The 25,389-nt window shown below is 42.9% G+C and overlaps 1 protein-coding gene across 1 annotated transcript; it reads left to right on the forward strand.

Annotated features, from left to right (window-relative positions):
- Nucleotides 1-1,989: 1,989 nt before the first annotated feature.
- cnnm3 (cyclin and CBS domain divalent metal cation transport mediator 3) lies at nucleotides 1,990-24,722 on the forward strand (the record flags this gene model as incomplete). The annotated part of the gene is made up of 11 exons (XM_083793652.1): nucleotides 1,990-2,763; nucleotides 3,535-3,869; nucleotides 5,179-5,355; nucleotides 6,405-6,562; nucleotides 7,516-7,659; nucleotides 8,173-8,334; nucleotides 8,614-8,783; nucleotides 10,659-10,755; nucleotides 14,898-15,025; nucleotides 15,686-15,818; nucleotides 21,077-24,722. The coding sequence occupies 11 exons, from the start codon at nucleotides 1,990-1,992 to the stop codon at nucleotides 21,124-21,126; spliced, it is 2,328 nt and encodes a 775-aa protein (XP_083649778.1). The 3' UTR covers nucleotides 21,127-24,722.
- Nucleotides 24,723-25,389: the final 667 nt, after the last annotated feature.

The following is a 25,389-nucleotide window of genomic DNA, read 5'->3' on the forward strand; positions in this document are numbered from 1 at the left end:
TTCTAAACCACTGTTCTAAATCCGAAAAAACATATGTTTATTATATTTGTCCTTCTCTTGGAATGAGAGATGCATCTCCAAACATGCATTGTTAATTTAAAGTAACACATCGTTGAAGAAACCTTGAACGTTGAATGAAAAGAGCAGATCTACAAGCTCACAACAGCTTGCAATGTGAGGCATTGTGGCGCTTGTAGAGCTGCTGTTTTCACTATACTTAATTAAAATGTTCTCAAAATAATAATAAAAAAGAATGGTTTTGGACACAAGACAGCAAGGCATTTGGAAGGTATATAAAGGTTTAGAAATATTTTATAGTGGAATCTGTGGAAAATGTGCTTTTTAGTTTTTCCATTTTCCTTTGGGTTACATGGTAACTCAGTAGCCTACAGGGTGTACTGATTGCACATTAACCTCCATTGACAAGAGGGGGACTGACTCAGCAAACCATATGTATTTATTTTCATAGCAGGATATGAGTAAGATACATTGCTGCGCGTTCCTCAATCATTGAGCATATGAAAAGTGTAAGAGAAAACATGCAGAATCTGTAGAATGTCAATGAATTAATTTTTGACATATGGTGTGTGCGTGTGTGTGTGTGTGTGTGTGTGTGTGTGTGTGTGTGTGGGGGGGGGGGGCTCAACAGTAAAATGAATGACTTGTTTTCAAGAAACCAAACAAAGGTGGGCGTGGCATCAGACATGTAGCAGTCAGAAGCTCAATAAATGTTGCACTACTCATCCATCCATCCATCCATCCTTCCATTGCATCCATCCATCCATCAGTGTGTTTATTAATTTATGCCCAAAATGCTAAAAGGTGGCTAAATGTATTATTTTCTGTTTATTAAAGAGCTGAAGAGTCGGGGTGGAAGACCCCCTGTTATTGATCAAACACTCACCAATATTAGAGCTTTCACTTTTAACGAAACAAAAACATTGTTTTTAAAGGAAATATCAGCACTGTACCTTTAAACCAGAGCTACACCTCACCGTACGACCGGGTGTCGCGTGGCAAGGAAAACAGCCAATCTACTACCAATCTACAAGCTCACGACCGTCAACTTCGGTGCCGCTGCGTGAGCTTGTAGATCGTCTGTTTTCCCTTCGGCTGCGTTCCGATTGGTTCCTTCCGTCACGTGTGGGGGCGGGGCTTCCACAATTTAGCAGTGTCACATGACCCCTCTATAAGCGTTGCCATCTCTGCCTATTATAAGTGAATTTGGGCTTCCTTTTCTGTAAAGTAGTGTGTAAATATTGGTACGGCCGCGGGTTGCGTTTTTTTGGCTTGTTTGTTGAGTGTGTCACGTCTCCATATATTATATATATATGGTTTACACCTCGTGATATCACGTACACCTCCATATATGGTCATACCTCGTGACATCATGCCTCCATATATGGTCACGCCTCGTGACATCACGCCTTGTGAGTTGTGACACGTCATGCCACCATTATGGCCATCTCCAAATATGAAGATCATGACACTGACCTCATCTAACCCTGGATAACCATACTTGGAGAAGAGTGGATCATGACCTAGATCTGCATGGAGCCGGCCAGCAGCTCTACATCCCCACCCGTCCTTCCTGTTCTGACATTCCATATGTTGATCTGACCTCATCAAACCCTGTACACTCAAGACACGCTTGTGACGCTCCATATGTCAAGTACAGAATTCATTCCATATGTTGATCTATCCCACAGCGCCAGCCCAGCAGTCTGCCGTCATCAGGTGGATGCGTGCATGCAACCTCGTCCTTTAGGGCGTCTTACTGGTTTCTACTTTGCTTTGTTTTCTGAAAATATTATGTGCCATGGATTTGAGTTGTTAAAATGTTTCAAAAATATTCAAAAAGTACTAGATTTTGGATTTTCTTTTGGCCTTGTTTTCATAGTAGACCTGGCTGGTTGGCTTACTTCTATCACAGCATCTGGCAACACTGCCCTCTATGCGCGAGACTCGGCCAGGTTGACCAATTCCAATATGGTGGCCAGCTTGGCAGGTCCTACACTCTGGTTGATGCTAGTATTGTTGTGCGGAGGAGGGGGGCGCAGGAACGGCTACGGCGCCTGCGGCAGCAGCATCAGCGGCGGCCGGGACTCGGAGCAGCAAGCCCGGCGGCTGGTTCTCGGCTTGCGACTGGAGGACCCGGACCCGCGGGAGCGGGTGTCGCTGCGGGAGCGCGTCGTCTCGGCGCCGCGGGGAGCCACCTTCAAGCTCCGTCTGTTCGGTTCTGACCTGCTGAATGGAAGCTGGCCGTGGGTGGCGTTCGCCGGGGCGGCCAGAGGGGAGGCCGGGGCGGTGGGGGACGCGGCGGACCCGTGCGGGCTGGACAGCCGCCGCGCCGCGTCCGAATTCCGGGTGGTGGGGGACTTCTTCCCCGACGAGAAGAACAGCGGGCTGATCACGGTGCGGGCGGACCGAGCCGCCTCGCCAACCGGGGCGGATGGAGCGGCTGTGGTGGCCGCCACGTACCACCACCTGTGCGTGCTCACCGGGGGAAGCTGGGCGTCGGTGGGGCCGGACAGGCTGCGGCTGAACACCGACAGCGCGCTGCCCACGGACCACATCCCGCCGTGGGGGCTGGCCGTGCTCGTGGTGCTGCTGGTGGGGCTGTGCGGCGCGCTGAGGAGCGTCAGCCTCAGCCTGCTGTGGCTGGACCCTCTGGAGCTCTACGTGCTCCACAGCTGCGGCTCCGAGGAGGAGAAGCGGGCCGCCAAGCGCCTGGAGCCCATCCGGAGGAGAGGAAACTTCCTGGTGGGTTGTTATTATTATGGTTTGATTTGAACAGTGGTTCTCCCATAACTCTGACAGGGTACAAATGGAACTGAATGGTTCCATAATCCATTTGTGTTCTCTCAGACCTATGGTTTACAATGAGAAGGTAGGTAGGAGGAAACCATGCAAGGCACCAACCTGCACATTGGGATCAATTGGGTTCAGCGTGTTGCTCAAGGACATTAAGTCTGGGGGAGCCCGGGATCGAACTAGGAACCTCAAGGTTCCCATGATCCGGGCCACTCTACCCATGAACCACTGCCGCCCCTGAGAGCAATGAATGTAGTGCCTTAGAGAAACTAGGATATCAGGTAAACATTGAGCCTAGTAGAATCTGCCTAATCAGTTTGGTCAAGAAAAAACACATCTAAGTAGAATCAAAACGTCATGAGAACAAGTGAGCAAGATATAATATGCACACCGCAATAAGCTAGCATCTTATCGATCAAAGGTATACAAGGTCAATAAAGTGCTCTATCAGCCAGGGCTGAGGTAGAGTCAGAAGAGGTGGGTTTGTGATGATGGTGGAAAATGTACAAAAGTGAGTCTGCAGTTCTGACTCGACTGCAATGGCTACTTTATTCCCCGTTGCAGCAATTGTAATTTAACTCGGAGAGCGTACATCTGTAGCCATACAGATGTACAATTCTCTGAGTTAAAAATGGATAAATTAACAATGAGCATATTACTGTGTACATCCTATTTTAATAATGCTATGGCGACATCTAATCAATGTTTTGTGGATCCCAGGTGTGTTCGCTGCTGTTCCTGTGCGCCCTGGGCCACTCGGTGCTGGGCGTGCTGCTCTACAAGGCCCTGGGCTCCATCACGCCTGCCGTTTTCACCAGCGGCTTCCTCATCTTCCTCCTGGCTGAGCTGGTGCCGCACATAGTGTGCTCCGGCTACGGGTTCCAGATGGCGCCGGGCCTGACCTGGCTGGCCCAGGTGTGCATGGTACTGACCTGCCCGCTGTCCTGCCCCCTGGGGCTCATCCTGGACCTGGCGCTGGGCAGGGACATCAGCACCTGCGGCGTGCGGGAGAGAGCCATGGAGATGATCCGCACCAGCATCAACGACCCTTACGGGTGACTTAGACACACACACACACTTTCACTAATATACGTATAATATATGTTGTTGCTGTTGGAAACAGAAACCTATCTCCATATTTAAAACGTTGTTAACTGCCATTGACACCCCTGGACGTCAGACCAAATCCAACACTTAACCACTATTGACGTCCACAAACCAGTGATCGCAGTTACAAAATGTATTTTGTAAGAAAAGATGATCGTTCGTCACTCCACACAGTGTTTTTTTTAATCTTTTTTACATCCGGTTCATGTCTCGGGAGTCGGGTCCCTTGGGTCTCAAAATAAGGGTCTTCACTGAAAAACACTGGCAGTGGCGGAAAAATGAATGAATTAATACCCGAATATCAGAGGACGTAAAAAATTAATCTACCTCGCTTTATGTCAATCACGTTGACACGTTGACAGGCTGACAGCTAGTGATAGCCTACTACTTTCGGAGACGATGAAATGACCAAAACAAGACAGGATCTAATGTGGCTCCCAATGTGGAGCTGGGATTCATGTGGCCAGTCTATCATGATATCGCTCACAAGTCACAACTAACTAATCCAATGTTGGGTTATTTCTTTTTTTATCACATTTGTAACTCATTTTTTCACCCGGTGCCAATTGCCTAAGCTGTAATCCTGGGTGCTAGTATTCTCCCTCTACCAACCTGGGGAGAGCCCTGAACTGGGCTCATGCTTCCTTCAATGCATGAGGAGGAGTGAGCAGGCAACAGGGGGGAGTTTCCCTGTTAGGACGTAGCACGTGGAAGGAACACGTTATTCCAAACAGTAGTATAGAGATTAGAGACCACGATTACTGCATGGTTTTTGTGAGGGCACCTACCCTAGGGGACGCAGAACGACCGGTGAGAATCAAACCCAGGACCTTCTAGCTATGAGGCGACAGCGCCACCATGCCTCCATTGGTTGGGCTAGGTTTGACGCTGCTTGTACCTGTATAGTAAATGACAAATAAATCCCTCTTTCAGCCCACTCTGAGGCCCATTGACTTCCATATTATTTGAATGACCACCGATCAATGATGTCACTGCTAAACTATGTTTGACACAGAGCTTGTGGACAGAAATGGTACCGCCCTATTAGGCAACACTAGTAGTGCGGAACCATGATGTTGAAAAATTGTTTAAATTAACATTCCTTTAAAAAGAAAATAACTCTGCTCTCCAACTCTGCTGGCATTCAGTTAAATCTTTCGTATTTGAACGGTTTCAGATTGGTAAGCAGATATTTGACATTTACTGCATGGCTGCTGTGGCTTTTGTTTGTTTGTTTGTTATGGTTTTTTGCTGCAGTGAATTTGTGAAGGAGGAGTTCAGTCGCGGGACGCTGCGCAGTAAGACGGTGGAGGACATCCTGACTCCGTTGAAGGACTGCTTCATGCTGCCCAGCACCGCTGTCCTGGACTTCTCCACCATGTCTGAGATCATGCAGAGTGGCTACACACGCGTACCCATCTATGAGGAGGAGAGGTTGGCACGGAACACTTAAGTCCTTTAAAACAGGGTTTCTCAAAGTGGGTGCCGCAGAACACTTTGATCTTATTTGGATTTTGGAATTAGTTTGTTTTTAGCAAACTGTAATTGACGCGCCACAAAATGATTCATGTCCAAACGAGCTCATATGTTTAAAATGTTTATATAGTTATTCAGTGCACCAAATATCACAATACAATTTCCAATAATAAATACGTATGCAATAAATATGTGCAAAGAATCAAAATTTAAACAGTGAGCAAACAAAACGTGAATGAACCAAACTATCAATTAAAGTGCGAGTGCGGTCAACAAAACGTATCGCTCCCAGCTCACCCTGCCTCCAAGTTCAAGCATCCTAAGAGTGAGCTGGTAGACACCTGTATTTGTGACCTGTCTGGTGGCCACCCACAGAGGCAATAATGGAGCGTCACTGTGGTGCCAACACCCATCTCCAACTAAGTGAAAATCACTATAGGCTAAAGCACTCTTTGGCTCCTACACTTCAGTTTAACCACTTAAACCCATACTTAGTAAGACAGACCACCGAACCTAATAGCCGATGTGCTATTTTTGGTGAACGTTCCTACCAGAATAGGGATGCTGGGGTCAATCTGTCGTAATTGAAACTAATGTTCTAGGGGTAAAGATTTACGTACCGTCCGTAATATGACATAAATAATGTAAGGTTCTATAAAGTAACAATATAGACCAGGTGTTTGACTGTGCTCTGTTGTCGTTTGCATTTCTGTCTAATAAAATATTCAATCTATCAAACCCTATTTTATATACAATTTGTAAATAGACAATCTACAAGCTCACAACACTTCACATCATGGCGCGTTGTGAGCTTGTTCTGCTATTTTCAAATATTTTAGATTTTTTTTTAAAACAACATAAATCTTATGGGGGTCCTAGGCACATAATCCTTTCAGATGGGGGTGGTCTGTGTGGACAAATAAATACACGTCTATCTGGGGGTCCTTGACATGAAAATATTTGAGAACCACTTATTTAACTTGCTTCTTTCCCCCCCCCCCCCCAAGGTCCAACATTGTGGAAATCCTCTTCGTCAAAGACCTGGCTCTGGTGGACCCCGACGACTGCACTCCCATGACAACAATCACCAAGTTCTACAACCACCCGCTGCACTTTGTCTTCAACGACACCAAGCTGGACGCCATGCTAGAGGAGTTCAAGAAAGGTCCGTCACCATCACGCCATTTCACCTGCCGATTTAATTGCATGGATTCAAGTTTCAGTCATTCGGACTCCATAGAAGCCAGCATGTCTTGACTTGACTTACTGTATGTACAAGCTCTCAATGCATCATAGCTTGTAGATGGGCTATTTTTGCTTATTATTTTAACCCATTCTGACCTGAGATCAGATTAAAAAAATGTCAGTCGTTCTTCGATTAAAAAAAAAATAGCAGACCTACAAGCTCGTATCGCGCCACTCGGTGGCGCGATATGAGCTTGTAGATCTGCTATTTGTCAATAGCTAAAGCATAACATGATGCTAACACCAAAATGGGTGCCCGGTCAGAATGGGTTAAGATTAGAGCATTTGAAGTAGTCAAACTAGCAATTGCATCTTACATAAAAACCGAATGGTCTCGGATATTTCATAAAAAGCAAAGGTTAAAGCCTCAATCTGTGATTTCTTTACCTGGTTTATTTAGCTTGAATCCATGTAATTGTCATACGTATAATTGCGATTTACACAAGAGGAAAACGTATTTTTGTTTGGCTTCCTTCAGACATTTGTAGCAGCATATGTTATAATAGTAAAGACAAAAAAGAGAGAGCAAACAAGAGCAAAGTCAGTAGACTAACGTGGATAAGATAATAAAATAGGTCATCGTATGTACAATGCATATGAGCTTGCATACAGTGAGTGTACACTCATATATACACCATCATCATTTATCAGCAGCAGAGTAGGGGTCTCACTCCTTCGCAGAGCTTTTGAGGTTGGGTTTAGGCATATAACCACGTCCGCTCTGCGGAAAAGGTAGACCCCTGCAGAATAGGGTTCATGTGGTTAGGGTGGAGGACGGTGTCTGTTAACATGGCAGTCGTTTTTAGGGAGCACAACCTTACAACCTGATTTAATGTGATTGATTGAACTCATGTTCGGCGGACCACCCTTCAGGCAACTCCCACCTGGCCATCGTTCAGAAGGTCAACAACGAGGGGGAGGGGGACCCCTTCTACGAGGTCCTGGGATTGGTCACTTTAGAGGACGTCATCGAGGAGATCATCAAATCAGAGATCTTGGATGAACAGGATGGATACGGTAGGTTGTGTTTTTTTTTCTGTTTTTATATATATATCTTTTTATTTATTTCGCTTTTTCATTTTCAAACATTGACAACACTGAGGACATTATGGTCATTAGCAACGAAAGAGAAAAGAAAATGTGGATATCCCCCAAGAGACCGAAGACAAAACAAAAAAGTAATCAAAGACTCACTTATACACTTACGTAACAGGATAAATGTACAATATATTTTTGTGCCACACCTATGTGGTATGTGCCTGCTCTTGGCTATTAATGCCCATGTCATCAAATGTCTCTGCGACCCATCTAAAAGACCACCCCTGGGTTCCAGGACCCATTACATTGAAAACCTATTTACATCACTGTCAGTGACAGTTACCCACCCCCACAAAGCCGGATGCACTACGGTGGATTTGAACCCACAACCAACTCGTGGTCTGCAGGCCAAATACATGGCATTTTGACGCACGAAGGTTTGAAAGCACTGTTTTTCATTCTAAGTATTGTGGTCTGTTTCCCATGCTGCAGTGGACATGAAGGTGAAGCGTCCCCTCGCCCCCTTAGAGATCCTCCCTCTGGAGCCTCGCGGAGCGCATGAGGAGTTCTCTCTGTTCAAACTCCCTGAAGGAGAACCCAAGATCAGCACCTCCCCTCAGCTCCTACTGGCTACACATCGCTTCCTGTCCAGGGGTTTGTACTGTGTGTGTGTGTGTGTGTGTGTGTGTGTTCGTGTGGGGTGATAATGAGTGAAAGAATTATGATAGCTCACATTGCAGTAAACAGTGACACTGTAACAACAGTACGTTGTAATGATTACATACTGGTTACATATTCAGTTGAGCTTGTGGAAATTAGATTCACTACGCAAGACGCAACTTATTCTAATGAATAAAACATTGCATATTATTTGTGTGACAATTACTCGTCAACCTAAATGTGTAATGGTGTTCGTGTTCTCTGACTGCGTAGAAGTGGAGCACTTCAGTCCTGCACGCGTGTCAGAGAAGGTCTTGTTCCACCTGCTCCGCCACCCCAGCGTCAACCAGGAAGTGCACTTTGACCCCAACAACCGCCTGAGTCCAGACCACTACCTGTACACCCGCAACCACCCTGTGGACTACTTCATCCTCCTGCTGCAGGTACTTGTCTGCACTTCTCAACCTTTTCTGGTATCAGGGCACCACTTGTAGACCCGGGGTCTACAAGTGGTGCCCTCTTAACAAGCCAGCCGAAAGGCTACCTTGTTGACCCATTTAGACCTGAGACCGATTCTGAAAATGTCTTCTAAAACAGTTTTCTATATCGGTGGCGCTCAAATCTTTTCAGGTCAAGGAACCGCCAAGATGATATGTATTTGGCTGCGGACCCCCTTCTCAAAATATGTTGTTCTAGGGACCTCCAAACGCAAAGATTTGAGTTAAAAGTGTTCACTTTAAAAAATATAATAAAATAAAAAATATATATTCAAAGATTTGCACAAATTTTCAGGATTAAAAAGAAATGGCAGATTACAAGCTTGCAGTGCGGCACAAAGTGTGCTATGAGCTTGTATCAGCTATCTTTGAATAGCCAAAGTACATTTAGACTCAAATCTAAAATGACACTGATGCTTTCCTGGTTTTAATGGGTTTAGTGTGCTCAGAGCGTGTTTTCAGAGTTTAGTTTAATGATCGATCAATCGATTGTGTTCCGACTTGCAACGTAGCATTATTTTAAGTTCTCATTTATCGGTATCACACTGGAAAGCTGTGATACCGAAGGCTTTCTTACCTTTCTTTGTAGTCGTTACGTCCCCACCAAAGAGGTCCAGGTGTTATTTTGTGCAAAAGCTCCTTATTGGCTATTTCCCTTACCATAAGCCCTAAATGAATTGCATTGAATTGAATGGGAATTGAATGGGGCTATGGGTTGTTGTGCTAATTCGCTTATTTCCGTCGCTCAAAATTACATTTTCTTTGTATATATCCTCTCTTCATAATGTAAATAATATCCCAAACGACACAGTTTACTACTTATTTCGATGGAAATAAGCGAATTAGCACAACACCCCATAGCCACATTCAATTCCCATTCAATGCAATTATGGTAGGGGAAATAGCCAATAAGGAGCTTTTGCACAAAAAAACACCTGGACCTCTTTGGTGGGGATATAACAACTACGAAGACAGGTATCTAGCATGGAATTCTCCTTTAATATTGTTCATAAAAAGGTCTGGGGGCACACTTGCAGTATCCTGCAGAGTAATGATCGACAGCCCTACTTTGAAGTCCATTTCAATCCATTTTGAAGTTGCCGGTAGTTTGTATAGGAAGGGGGACCTGTCTGATAAAAATGAATATCAAATATCTAAATATTGAATCAAGCAACTTGAAAACTGCCTGTGAAACGCAAAAGCCAGAGTAGATTTTTAAATAACCCCAAACATGTTTGAAAGTGAAACATCCTTTTGTTTAAACACATTATGTGCCCTTTCATTCTTTCAAAATAGCAATTAGTTTTTTTTATTTTAATTTTTGTACAGACGTCTGTATTGACTATGCAATGCACTGCATTGCATAGTTCCTAGGACGTCTGTGGACGTCTTGGGCACAGATTGTGTTTTAAGAAGGATGTCATGGTGTGAAAGACACATAATGCACAATTTCAATGTGGACAGACCTAATATCAGACCTGAAAGACTTACTGACCCGGTGATATTGTAATTGATGTGTTGTGGGTTGATTATTCTGTGAATAGGATGGGGAGTGGGAGGGAGGGGTTTCTGTGTGTGTGCGTGTGTGTGTGCGTGTGTGTGTGTGTGTGTGTGTGTGTGTGTGTGTGTGTGTGTGTGTGTGTACATGTGTACATGCGTGCGTGCGTGGGTGCACACGAGTATGCGTGTGAGAGTGAATGTTTTGAGTTCAATTTTGTACACTGTAAAATGACTATGCTATGTTCTTGTTTAGAAAACTAATAAAAATTGAATGAGAACAAAAAGACACATAATGACTGGTGGTGAATGCTGTCTCCTCAGGGCCGCGTGGAGGTGGAGATCGGTAAAGAGGGGCTGAAGTTTGAGAACGGAGCATTTACATATTATGGTGTGGCGGCTCTCACAGGGCCATCTTCAGGTGAGAAGGAATGTTAACCTAATGTCTCATTTTCAATTTGTTTTATGAAGCACATCTCTACGTCAAAAATTGCCGATTTACAAGGTCACAAGGTGTCGCCAACGCAGTGTGATGCGCTCAGTACAAAACGGTGCATAAGTGGTTAAGCAAATGTGGATTGACGTACAGTATAGTAGTAATACTAATAGGCCCTGGGACAGCCTGTGTCTGACAAGAATTGTGTATCGTATTTCATATTTATATTATATTTGTTTTGTTTTGCTTAAGATTGTAATGTGGAATGGTACAGCATGTCTGTTGGTGAGGTGCCAGTGAAATATACACTGGATCCCACCTTGATGGGGGAACTGTCTACAGTAGTGAGGATGTAGATCCTGGGGGCTGGAGATGACCTAGGACTGGGTGTGTGAGTTTACAGTACTGTCTACAGTAGTGAGGATGTAGATCCTGGGGGCTGGAGATGACCTAGGACTGGGTGTGTGAGTTTACAGTACTGTCTACAGTAGTGAGGAATGGATGTAGATCCTGGGGGCTGGAGATGACCCAGGACTGGGTGTGTGAGTTTACAGTACTGTCTACAGTAGTGAGGATGTAGATCCTGGGGGCTGGAGATGACCCAGGACTGGGTGTGTGAGTTTACAGTACTGTCTACAGTAGTGAGGATGTAGATCATGGGGGCTGGAGATGACCCAGGACTGGGTGTGTGAGTTTGATGCCTGGCAACATTCTCACCAGGTTTTCCGTCTTATTATCAACTGACATCGACAGACGGCTACTATGGTGCTATAGTATAAAATAGCTAATGGCTTGAGGGGTGAAAGCAACTGCTTTCAACGTTGCGAACCGACGTGACAGTGTACACACCGCCCATTTATCTGCAGATTTTTGACAAGGCACTTCCCGACACATCATCCCACGACGTTGGTGTGGTGGAGAGCTAAATTAACACTTAGCCCTCTAGCATTTATTGACAAATTATGATCTAATTCACGCCAGCATTTTTCCCAGTTGAGCTCTTATTTTGAAAAGCCACATTTCCAGACTTCTGGAAGTGAGCTTAAACTAGGAAGTTGAACGGGTCCTGGACGATGGCTCTGTGCCATCAAAGAAATGTTGTTTTGACCAAAAATGCCATCTGGGACAAGGAATAGGAGATACAGGCGATGAAAGAAACAGATAGAATGGATTATTATGGCGAGGACAATCTAAGATGGGCGACCCATTGTCATGACAACAGGTCCTAATGTAAGTAGCATTATGGCTTGATCGATCGTAAGCGCTATAAAAGCGCAATTGCCATTGATCTACGGCAATGGCGTTAAGTGTAGTATTAAATAATAGGCTTTAATTGACCTAGATCTACGGCAATGGCGCGGAGGGTGTTAAGTGAGAGTGTGACTGTGAGCGAGAGAGCATGACCCGGTGCAGTGGAGAGAGAGACAGTCACATGGAAGGACTGAGGTTGTAGCTGTAGTGTTTTAGGATGGTCCGCCTGGTCTGGTGCTGGGACTGTTCGTTGCTGGGGGTGTATCTAGAGATAGGGTTAGGGTTAATACATTGCAGCAAGGTAAAACTACAGTTAATTAAAACAAAAGGTAAACAAGTAAAATCCAAAAGTATTTAAGAGAATGCCTTGATGCAAAGGCGAGTTGTCAGCGGTGATTTAAAAGACGACACTGGCCCAGCTAGCCTTCCAGCCTCGGGCAGGGCATTCCAGAGCCTCGGTGCCCCGGCCTTGTCACCCATGGTGACGAGGCAAGTAATAATGGGGACCCAGGGGGTCCATGGCTGCACGCCGGCTCATACAGCTCTAGCATGTCTGGAAGGTAACTGGGGGCGTGGCCTTGCAAGGCTTTAAACATTTGTCAGCTAAATCTTAAAATCAATTCTGAAGTTCACATACGGCATACATATGTATTATGTACATACGAACATATGCATGCATACAGTACATTATGTCGAATTTAGATTTGGGGCCACAGCACATGGGTGGCATAAGCAGTAGAGAAAACTATTCGATTAGTCATTTTTGTTCAGGGGTCTTCAACAGAGGGTCCGATAGAGTTACTATAGGGTGGTCGCCAAACTTCCCTTTTCTGAGGGGAACATTAGTCAAAACTAGAAAAATGCAGTCTTGTGGAATTGCGAGTGTGGTTGCCTCTCTAGAGTTGAGATGGGTATGTCACCATATCCTGTCCAATCAGATGAAGGCAAAGCGCACAAATGCCTTGGGAAGACGTCCAAATTGCTGGCCAATGTGGCCAGTGCAATAACGATAGTCTTCTTGCCTATACGCAACCGCACTATAACACTATATAGCAGATCTACAAGCTCACAACTGTCTCGCTGTGAGGCATTGTGAGCTTGTACTGTATATCTTCTATTTACGTTTTCCAATTGAGGGTTTGGTGAATCCAACACAACACTACACATTCATAGTGCCTGGCTGTGGGGACTAGAGCCATGTGTTCACTCATTAACTCCTCTGTGAACTGGTGCTCCACTGATGAATCATTGAATGTCTAGTTTTCCAACTTGCCTGGTTAATAGTTCCATGTAGTTCTGCTAATATATATATACTCTAAGGCCGGCGTTAGACTGTAGTCACATCAAGTCAAAGCCGATTCAAATCAGATTCTTTTCTCAAATCGGATCTTTTGGCCCGGCCATTCACACTACCGTTTGTGACCAGATCTGTGCATTCAGACTGATTTTAACAACTCAACGCCGCCCTGCATCGACATATCTGCTTACAACAATGTAACAAAAAAAGTTAGGAGCGCACACCAAGAGTAGGGAGTGACGCTGACCACGGGAGACAAACTTTAAAATGGAAAGGAGAGGTCGCACAGCTCGTAGTCCCGATGCCAAAAATATATTAATATAATAATTATTATTATTATACAATACAATAAAAAGTATTTTTGGCATCGGGACTACGAGCTCTCCTTTCTATTTTAACAATCTGACATTGCAGATAGGACTGCATGTAGCCGTTCTCTACCATTCCGCGAGAAATATCCTTATAAACTGCCTTGTTTCTGTACAGTTTTGAGAAGTTTAGAATATTGTACGGAGGCATCCTCCAGTGTGCCTCCTCCCCAAGTGACATGACAGGAGGAGCGTCATTGTCATTTCACATCCTACCCGGTTTGCATTTAACCGCCTCTAACTGTTGTAACGATACAGAGACACCTCCCTGACAATATCGCTGAGACAGTTTATTTATTTTTAGACCACAATGCTTATACGAGACTATTTAAAATTAAACTTCTGCCACCCTGGGCCAGGGGATGAGCGAGTGACGTCAGGACTTTGGTACAGATTTCACCATCTGTCCGGCGTCCGCTGTAATGCTGACATAATGAAGTGACATTATTCCTATAAAACAAACGCAAGCACTGTTGTTTTCTCTCTTTTCTGTCCTCTCGCTTGTTTTCTTTATTTTGCTCTCGTTTGGTTGTTTTTCGTTCTCTCTTGTTTGTCTACTTAAATGAAAATACAGTTTGATATGTGACTTGGGTCACTTCATGTGGTCGTTGCATTCAGACTGAGTCAGATCTCCTCAGATCGGATTTAAATCTGATTTGAAACCACCTCTGGATGTGACCCGTCTGCATTTAGACTTATTTGTAGCAAATCGGATTTCTATCTTGAAGTGACACCGATCTGATTCAGGCTGCATTCAGACTAGATTTGGCTGCCAGTGTAAATCAGGCCTAAGAGTGTTCTCTGTGAATGTCATTGGACCCCCTTGTCCACATGCGCTTTACAGTTATTTATTTCACTCTTAGTAAACACGCCTGAGATGCTTGCATTGTGTAGACTGGTCTTTAACTCACTCTTAGATGCGAGTAAAACACGTCTGAGATGCTTGCATTGTGTAGACTGGTCTTTAAACTGACAGTAAATGGTCATAAAGTCAGTGTCTCTTTGTTCATGTTCACCTTTCGCCGGCCATCCATCTGTAAAAGTATAGTGTGAAAGGACCCGGGTCTGTAGGCTTTGTCCCCCGTTAATTATTTATAAGTCACAGTATTTTGATGCCGCATGTACATAACTGAAAAGTCAGTTTGTTTTTTCAGGATGAGATCATGCCAGTAATGTTGTCCTTTGTTTGTGTGTGCGTGCGTGTTTTTCAGGGCACCAGTCTCCAGTGTCGACCCATCGTTCTCCCAAAGATCCGTTTGAACTAGGAGAAGCTACAAGCCCGTCCAGTTATTGTCCTGACTACACCGTCCGAGCTCTCACCGACCTGCAGCTCATACGGGTAATGATGCTTGGCGTAATATACTCTGTGTGCGTGCGTGTGTGCGTGCGTGTGTGTGTGTGTGTGTGTGTGTGTGTGTGTGTGTGTGTGTGTGTGTGTGCGCTACTTGAATCATCCATGTTATTTTTCCAGTTTAGAGGATGGCTTAATCCATAAAGAAAGAAAAGCAGGTGCACTTCCTCTGGAAGCTGCCCTTGGTTAAGGCAGTGGGTTAAGGCAGCTTTTGAAAATGACTTGACTCATAAACCAACTAAGTGGAAAAAGTGGTGCTGACGTGTTTCGGTGAACAGCCTTCTTCAGAGCAGACACAAATAAACATGACGGATTGCATCTGAGCCAGTCTTGCATCTTTTATTTTGGAGTGCTGCTTTTTCCACTTACCGTAGTTGGTTTCTGAGTTGGACCTTAATCTATGATGGTGTTTGTGTCTCGTAGGTGACTCGTCTTAATCCATTTTGGGCGGGAACCCCTTTTGGTGTTAGCATTATGTTATGCTTTAGCTATTGAGCTTGTAGGTCTGCTATTTTTTGGAAAATCGAAGAACGACATGACATAGAAACATAGCTTTTTCAGAAAACTGTCAGGATGTAGAAGACATTTTTAGAATCTGATCTCAGGTCAAAATGGGTTAATCCATGGTGTTTGGGTCTTGTCTCGTAGGTGACTCGTCTGCAGTATTTGAACGCTCTGATGGCCTCGTCCCACGCGGCTCAGAGTCCAGAGCTGCCAGAGATTAAGATCCTTCCCAACAGTCAGACTAAGCTTCTCAACGAGAGGAACACCTCACAACAAGGTTAGCTTCTGTTTTCCTACACTATCTCTGAGTTCTGCAGCTTTTAGCCTTTTAAATTCTGTCCTCTTTTCTATGAATCTGTGACTGTAGTCTATAGAATAGTTGATGTTCTCTGTTATAGCCTTGTTATAACTATTTAGACTAAAGGTATTTTTACAGACTGAGGGTTGTGACCAATGCACTATATGAAAATGATTACGATAGCCCGGCGAGTACTTGCATCAAAGCTATTAATATCGTCATTGTCGGATGGAAACCTTGTATGTTCTTTTAGAAAAAAAAGAACCAATGTTCCAATGGATCCAATGTAGTTATAGAGGGTATGCGCATGCTTAAAGTGAATTGCACATCGAGTGGCAAAGCAACAGGCAAAGTGAGTTTAATGTTGTTTAATGCAATCAGATTGGACTTTTCTGTTTGGATGCATGGGCTGTCAAGGCCAGAAAGTAGTTTTTTGCCACTCGGTAGGCATTCCTGCATAACTTCCGGGTTTGATGATGATGTCACGCGCATACCCTCTATTATTTACCGTAGTCTCTTGTTTAGGCTCTTGTTAATACTTTTCATCGGTTAAAATATTGATGAAACCCACAGACACAATTGACCACTTTAACTTTTCACTACTATTTTCAATATCTAAGAACATCTACAAGCTCACAATGCATCACGACCATGCGACATGTCGGGAGCTTGTAAACGTTTTTGTGCCACTGTTAATTTACACTAGATCGTAGATAATATGGAGATGCAAGAATTCTGCCGGACAGCGACAAACTAATGCCTCATTCATGCAGCTAAATACCTTTATTTGCACAATTAACCGTGTCCTTATTTAAGGACGGAGTGCCGTCATTCGACTATGTTAACTCCATAGACTCATACAACAGTAAAGTACAAAACTATGGCACCCCGTCTTTAAAAAGAAATGCGAAAGCTTTCCCCACAATACGGATGCTGGGGTTTACGTGGTTTACTGAGTGTTTAATAACACTTTAGTAAGCGGGCTCCCCCAGGAATCTATGCTTGGCTATCCCCCTTTTTTCCTTCTGAACCAAATCTCTTGCCAAAGAGTTGCCCATGTACAAGCTCACAGTGTGGCGCGCTACAACACGTAGTGAGCTTGTAGATGAAGATTTTGACATTTTGTCAAATGTTTGCCTATTATTATTATGACACCTATCTTCATCTGATTGGTCCAAATGCTCATTATAATATGGTACCATTCCTGTCGCTCTTTGGGCTGTGGACAGTTCAGAAAACTGCCTACAGGCCTCGACAGAGTCCGTTTTTGCCTTACGTCGGAGTGAGAGAAAACACACACAAAACACACAATGTTATTTAGTCCTTACAGAGTCCTTGCGTGAGTTTCGTCGCTATTGTAGGCTTGTGAGTCTATAATGTGCAATCAACTAATCCTCCACTAGATGGCAGCTATGACAGATGAGATTGTACAAACTGTACTGACACAAGTACCACTTTATTTTTGCTATGACTTGAGATGTAGTTATAACTGTATATAGTGAGTTTTACACTATATCATCATAATTGAATACCACTGCCTGTGCTGGCCAATCTACAAGCTCACACCACGACGCCTTGCAAGCTTGAAACTTGTTTATTCTAATTGAATTGACCCAGCCTCCCAGTTTAGCTAGTGATGTAAGCAATTAACCAGCTGTGTAAAATTCCATAGGATTTTTCTTTTAATGGCTTTCATGCACTCTTTAGGCTACATATAAATATGTTGCGTTCACTTCACACGGGGCAGATTAAACGATGCAGTCTAGCATTCATTGTCAATGGAAGCCAGACATGACGTTCATTACTAGTGGATACCGTAATCATCAGCAACAGAAAACACGTTTGTTTTGGTCGCGTCTGTAAACGGCCAAATTGTCACCAAATGGAAGCATAGGATTACGAGACGATAAATTATACACAACTATCAGAGCCTGTACACACCCTGACATTTGGCCCAAAGCTGTGCTTCGAACGATGATGTCATGTTGTCCGGTTTAACTTTCAATGTGATCTATCCATGCCGATCTTGTTACGTTTACAACTCAAGGTGCCGGCGGAAGTTTCATCCTCTTTCAAAGGTCGCCAGGGGTACTTTTCTGTGCTTGCGTCGAGGACTGCTGCTTGCGCTGCGTGATGTTGGGGATCGTTCCCAGGCTGACGGGACGACACGAGGGAGTTGACGCAAGGGGAGAAATTTCTCTCACCCTCTGTTGCTTAGGGCTTTCTGCGTCGATTACGTCCGACTCTGTAAAGCACTTACCAGTGACATTATCATTTCAAAAACAATTTCAAACGTATTATTTAAATTGCGTTAATTGCGTCAAGAAACAATGGCTTCTATTACCTTGAATTGGATGATGATGTCGTCTGAACTATCCAAAGCCTAGCAATGAGACACAGCGTAAATGGTTCCATCTTATAATGAGCATTAGTGAGAATCAATTATATATGAAGATATGGGTGAAAGTGGTCCTTATAAACCTCTTCAGCCTTCAGCTGAACTAAGACCGTTCTCTCTCTCTCTCTGTTGTTGTTGTTTTTCTCTCTTTTTTCACTTTGCCTCCATGTTGTTCCGCTCATCATCATCATCATCATCTCTGGCTCACTTCAGAGTTTGCTGTAAACATTTCGTTCTTTGACAGCATTGACAACTTCTGTTAGTTATGTTTGTGTTGCTTTGAGGTAAAGACCGTTTCAGCCATATGCCTGCAGTATTATGGCAGCAGACTGGTTCTCAAAAGTCTGGTCCGGGGACCTCCAAGGGGCTCGAAAAGGACCCTCTTCCGGGTCCATTTGGTTCCATTTGCACACTCTTGGGGGTTAAATTAACACATGTATATTGGAGTTTCAAAGATGCAAAAAAAGTGAATTGTACATTCTGTGAGCGTCCATTTGGATCCCTTGTGGGCCCCTTACCAGATGTTTAGAAACAGTGATGTAGTGTACTCTCTCACACACACAGGGCCCTGCATCTTGCACGCTGCCTTACCCCTTATCCCTATAAGCTTTTTTTTTTACTATTTTGAAATAGTGACACATCATACATACATCAACACGTTTTATATTTGAAATATTTTAAAATGTTTTAGGTTTAGGACTAAGAAGTAAGGCAAGATGGGGCCCCCAGACTCTTTCTCTTTCTACAAGGACACCAAGGAGACTTTGTAACACTTAAGTGACTGTTCTTTTAATGTCCTATAAAACTTAACATCTACACTTCAAAATGTACCAGTGCCTAAAGGTAGCTGATCTACAAGCAGTGTGAAGCTTGTACTGTAGATCTCTTATTTCTGGCAGACATTTGGACGTTCTCCTGGTCTTGAGTTACACTTCTTGGTGTCCTTTGGTTTTAATAGAACATAAACTGTGAGTTTGTGGAAGTAAAAATCCCATTCATATTCTGCATCGGTGCTGGTATACTTAAAGTTATACACTAGTTAACAATGAGATTGTAACCATCGAAACAGGCCTGGGATTTTGTCCTGCATGTAGCATTGTTCTATAGCCACATTGACCATGGTATGTCGACCTTGGATTGTTACGACTTTAACAATCCTATGCAGAACGTGAATGGGATTTGTTTAGTCCAACAGATAGAACAGTAGAACGTTACGGTCGTGTGGATTGGTGAGTGCATGCTTGTGAATATAGGCTCATAGTGTACTGTAGTAGTAGGACATCAAGTTGTTCCTCATCCTTTCTCGTGGATTATTTCTACTCTACCTTCAAACCCATGATCCCCTAGTTGTTTCAGTTCATAATATATACGGTAGGTGTGCACTACATGACATATCCATGTTGTGTTCCCACTGAGAACGCATGTCTCTGGTTTTGACGTTTCCACCTGGTGTGTGTGTTTTTGGTTAAAACAAAGATTATATATTTTTATTATATTTTAAAAGGTTAATGTTCCACTTTATTAACAGAGGTTTCCCCATGTCTCCGGCTCTTTGGTAAACGGCCAATACATTTTCAGGTGGGTTGCCAATTGCATCCAAATCAGGAGAGAGAATCCATTTATCCTATTGTTGCTGTCGGGCAGAAACCTCTCATCTTCATATTCTAACTGCGGGAAGCTGCACGTTTTTGAGCTTGTAGATCTGCTTCTTCTGAATTTGAATCCTGAAAAGTAACGGTAATGGAGACGATATAGTGTTTGCTCATTACTTTTGTCATCACTTCTCTCTCCTGATCGGATACAGTTCCCCACCTGAAAATGCGTTTTGTGTTTACCGAAGAGCTGGAGAGGCCTCAAGATCAGATAGATTATAGTTCTAGTCACCAATGTACACCGTTTTTAAACGTACAAATATTACTTCAAGTTTTTTTGTTTAGTTTTTTTTACATAATAGGTAGTTAAACAACTAGTTGACTAGTAAACTAGGCAAACTAGTCAACTAGTAAAAATCACTAGAAGTGAAAGCCCTAGTAAAAACATGGCAGGCTGCATCACACTGACTTTATAGTACACAGTGATGTACAGTAAGCAACACAGCAGTGTTGTTTTTGGCAGCAAATTTCGATTTTAGTTTTAGTTTGAATAGTTTATTTAGTTTCAGTCACCTGGAATGTATTAGTGTTAGTCTAGTTTTAGTCTACTAAATCTACAATTGATTTAGTCGAACAAAATGTGTTTTGGCCTTGATGTCGTCGTAATGACTATTTTTACACTTGCTGAAAATAGCCGATCTACAAGCTTGTAGATCTGCTATTTTCAGCATACAACCAAGTGTAAAATGACTTCTACTGGATCTCTTGTCCACTAGTCCCTTTCTAACATTTTAGCCTAGTTTTTATTTGTTGATGAAATCCTCAGTATATTTAGTCTTAATTTTAGTCATCGTAGCTTAGTTTTCTTGTAGTTTCCATTTAGTTTTTGTCAGTGGAAAAAGGTAGTTGACGAACATTTTTCGTCTTAGTTTTAGTCAACGAAAACAACACTGCAACACAGCTGTCAGCTAATCAAATCAATAACGGGCTTGTTAGCTTTTATGTGTGTCAATTCTGTCACACACAACTATGAGAATCGAACACTAATTATTTATTTGGTGCAGCTGTTGCTTACTAAGTTGCCAAACAAAATCAGCGTGGGATTTCGAGCCCCTTCAAGTGTCACCAACCTCCCTAAAAGCAGACAAGGAGGGACAATAGTAGCGTTTGTGTGTAAACTTAAGTGCATTGTCTCTGTCACCCCTCACTCACCCCTCTTCTCCTGTCACTGACTCTGCGGTCAACAGGGGGCAGCAGAACGCCAGAGGGCTCCGTGGAAGAAGAAACGCATGGCTAGTGTCCTGTCCACACCTATACCTACCTAACCAAATCAAGTGGAGACCCCCCCCCCCCTTCTTTTTTTAAAACAATCAATTAATAATTATCTTTGTATGGGAAAAGAAGGTCGTTATTGTATTGGACTGGAATTGAGCGGGGTTCACATCCACGTCATGTGTTACCTCTATCTCTCTCTCTCGCTCTCTCTCTCTCTCTCTCTCTCTCTCTCTCTCTCTCTCTCCATATTTTTCCACACACACATTCCATCATGTGCTTTTCTTGTTTTTAATACACGGCCGTCCACACCAACACAACTATAACTAAGACTATGACCATTAAACCCTGAAGGTCTGGGATATTTCATAAAAGCAGGTTAAGTCTGTGGTTGGCTGTTCCAAATCTAAACTTATGTTCTTACTGAAACATCATTTCGCGTACAGTTTTGTGCTAATAGTTTTGGAAAACACACATTTTTCACCTTTTCAAAAATCTATTTTAATCTGCGAGTTATAGTTATAGACGGTACTTGGTGTGGACTGCCCTTATGCGGCGATGTGTGTATAATCATTTTATTTTCTTAGGGGTGCCTTTTTACCTTAGCATGCAGTTCAACCTTTATCACTAAATGTTGTATTTCCCATTCCTCGTTGTTGAGTGCCAAAGCGGAGTGTGTACGTGTGCGTTTCTTTTCTCCCTCTTGTCCCATCCGTCCATTTTAGATAACTTAAAGCTGCTATCCGGAACTTATTTTTATTAAATTAGTTTTTAACCTATCTGTATGGGTAGAGTATGTTAATACAATATAGAGTAGCTAGCACACATGCGGTGGTCAGGGCGAGACATTTGTACCACATGGTGTTGTAGTAGGACTGGTTGACAGGTGTTGCATGAATCTCAAAGAGTACCCGGTAGTATCTCCACCTGCCCCACTTTTTCTCCCCAATTAAAGGGGACTATTTGGCCGAAAGGGCTGAAGCCAAAGCTTATTTTGCCCACCTTATTCCCCAAAAATTAAATAATCACAGTAACATAATAGAAAAACAACATGAACTATCACGAAGATTCAAATATTTCATTTCAGAACAGTGACAAATCACCCTCCATGACCGGCTTCCCCCCCCACACGGGGCCCCAATTGTATTTTGTATAAAGACGCTCGGCAAAGCCGGACGCAGGACCTAAATCTAACCGGATTGCAGCTTTAACACATCGGTTGATCAGAAGCTGATTTGCACAGAAATGGGTGCACTGTTGAAAGCTTTAGAGTGTGTGTGTGTTTTTCTTTTTATTATTATTATTTGTCGTGAGGTACGTCCATATTGTTAATGTTCACACGCTGCGTGTTCTGAGCGTACAGGCCCTGCTTCCAGCTGACACTTCTGGTGATTCCTACAGTATCCACTACTCTGACGGACTGCACTTTGCACGTTAAGATCGGTTCCAGTCCTTCATCTCTAGATTTGTGTGGTGGCTTGATTGACGCATTATTAGTCCGAAAATGTAAGCAACACAGCGTACAGTCAGTCCGACATAAAGGCTAAAAGGATGGCACAAAAAAAAGTCCCGGGGACTTGTTTCCATTGTGGTCCTATATATTCAACTCAAAAACATCTGCTGTATGCAGATCCACTAAGTGCAGTGGTGGACAAAGTACTTGAGCCAAAGTAATAGATACTCCTGGTCAAATATGACTCTACTACAAAGTTTCTCCTTAGAATTTGTACTTAATTTAAATTGTGCAGATGTGGTATTTTCTCTATACTTGAAATGAGGCTCAAGTCGTTTGTTCACCACTGATTGAACTATCAAGGAAACAGCAGCAGGTTAATGAATATCTTGTCCACTAGAGGGCACTGTTGGTCTAACCTTTGTGCTTTCATCCGTCATCTCTCATTTTAAATTCATGGGAATTTTAGAACAAGGGACTTGTTTTTAGGTAGTTTGGCGTGTTTGAGCAGAGCACCTGTTGTGGCTTTTATGTTGTCTGAGTGTATGACCTGAATATCACTCTGGTTGATGAGAACCTGCTTCCAGCCTGTGACTCCATGAACATTCCATTTTAGGCCAAGTAAAATCCTCAGTGTTAAAATGTAACTCTGAGAGTTACAAATGGAACCCATTTGTACCCTCTCAGAGTTACAGGCCCGTAAGGGTCCATATGGTTCCATTTGGACCCATTATGGTGGGTTTTAATGATTTCACATGTTAAAAACTAATTTTATTTGTTTGTATTTGTTTTGTAATGTTCTTCATGTGTATTTGTGTGTGAGTGTGGATATAGGCATTTCCCCCCTACTATGTGTGTGTCTTATGTATGTATACGAGTGTGTGCGCTATACAATATTAGTAAATTCCAGTAAGCATCTTCTTTTTTTTCCCTTTTTTTTTTACAGACTGCAGTGCAGGTTGTGTGTTACTAATTGTATTATTATTATTATTATTATCTTTAATTGTCCCAGTGTAATGGTCAGTACTAGTCCTATAATACTGTACCTATTGCATCACCTATGCTTGTACTATATTGTCGCTGTCGGGTGGAAACCTTGTGTGTCCTAAACTGTTACTTTCCGCAAGAGGCTAGCCCTCTATGAGGAGGAGGGGGGGGGGTGTACTGTGTGTGTGTATGTGTCGCTAATCTGGCAAACCTTTTTGTTGCTATCCCCATATTCTTGCTTTTTGAGCTTGTTCATAATTTAACCCTACTTGATGATCATACTACAGTTTCACACAAAAGTAGCAGATCCACAAGCTAGAAGCTTTGGTTCCCAGTTCAGGGTAAGAAAAACCCAAGTATTTTTGGTTCCAGTTCCGAACCAACTTTTAGAGTTAGTTTTCAGCTGAAACACTCTGAACTGGTTCAAAAGTAGGCGGACGGAACGGAACCGGTACAACCCTGGTGGAAAAGGAGCCATGTGTTCCCATATAGATCACTAACGATCATCTTTATTTGGTCATTTAATTGTTTTATCTCTTACACTCCCTTTAACACGAGATGGTGACTGCTGTGAAGTATTGATAGCAGGAGCTTTTTTGTTGCATTAATGTTACATCGGCACCATTCATGTCTCTTTACATTTTGATTCCACTGAAAATTTTCAATGTGTGTTCATCCAGTATTGACAATTTTAGCAATTTGTTCTTGGAGAAATTGACTGATTCAGAGTAAATATTTTTCAGGTATTTAAACTGTATTGTTATTTTTTTTGTTTTGTTTTGGGTTTTTTTTGTCGTTAAAAGTTCGTTTATATGGTATCAAAAGACTGAATGTACAAAAAGGAATCATTACTTGTGCTACTTTGAATGAACAGGAGGACTGTTGCAAGGTGGGTGGGGGGATGTTGAACTGGGGAAGCTGTAGATTAATATGTGAATACTACAAGAGACTATAAATAAATGACGCAGTTTATAGATGGTTGATACCAGTTTGCAGGTAAAACCACAGTTACTGTAAGATATATGTCAAATTTCTCCTTATAGTTTTTTCTTTATAATCGCTATATAGAATCTCTCGTTTTTGGAATGCTGTCAGTTTGTGTGGTGTGTTAATTGACACCTATTAAACTGTTTCAATAATTTGATTAAGTTTTCCTAAGAAATAAATTCCTATTGTAATTTTTTGTTTTGTTTAGTTTTTTTTGTCTTGCATATTTGGGATGTCACAACTGTTTCTCTGCAGGTCTCAACTTAGACACCAACTTGTTTTTTAGACACTAAAACAAAGGTTGTTTTAGTGTCTAAAATACCTTGAATTGGTTGTATAAAATCATCGTAATCTCTCACTACACCACCTAAATCAGGGGTCTTCCACGTTTTTGAGACCAAGGAAGGACCCCTTCGCTGGGAAAGGGATGAAGCAGGGACCCCACTATTGTACTGTATACGTATGTGTGTGTGATATGGTGTGAAGCTCTTTCCAACCTGTGGTGTTGACAGTAAATCAGGTCTCCTCTTCTTGAGTCCATTTAAAATGTTTATTTAGATTTTTTTAAACTGGCAATAACTCAAAACATCTGAAAATACAAATGCACAAAAGTTTGAAAAACTGTATGGCTTCCCTGTGGTGTTTCCAATCCCCAATTCCCCACAGCTGTGCACCTGTGATACCCACAAATAGGCTGTGCCCCAAAATTGGCTGAATCCCTGCCTATGCCCAGGTCATTCAGTGCACCTTCATATTCAATAAATAAACCATCAAAATCTACAACAAGTACTGTACAAGTAGATACGTCATTGGCTGCTGCTGTGATGAGGGCCGCCTCCATGCTCCTCACCTTACAAAGAC

The sequence above is a fragment of the Protomyctophum parallelum genome, assembly GCF_964188405.1.
Source record: "Protomyctophum parallelum genome assembly, chromosome: 21".
Taxonomy (NCBI): domain Eukaryota; kingdom Metazoa; phylum Chordata; class Actinopteri; order Myctophiformes; family Myctophidae; genus Protomyctophum; species Protomyctophum parallelum.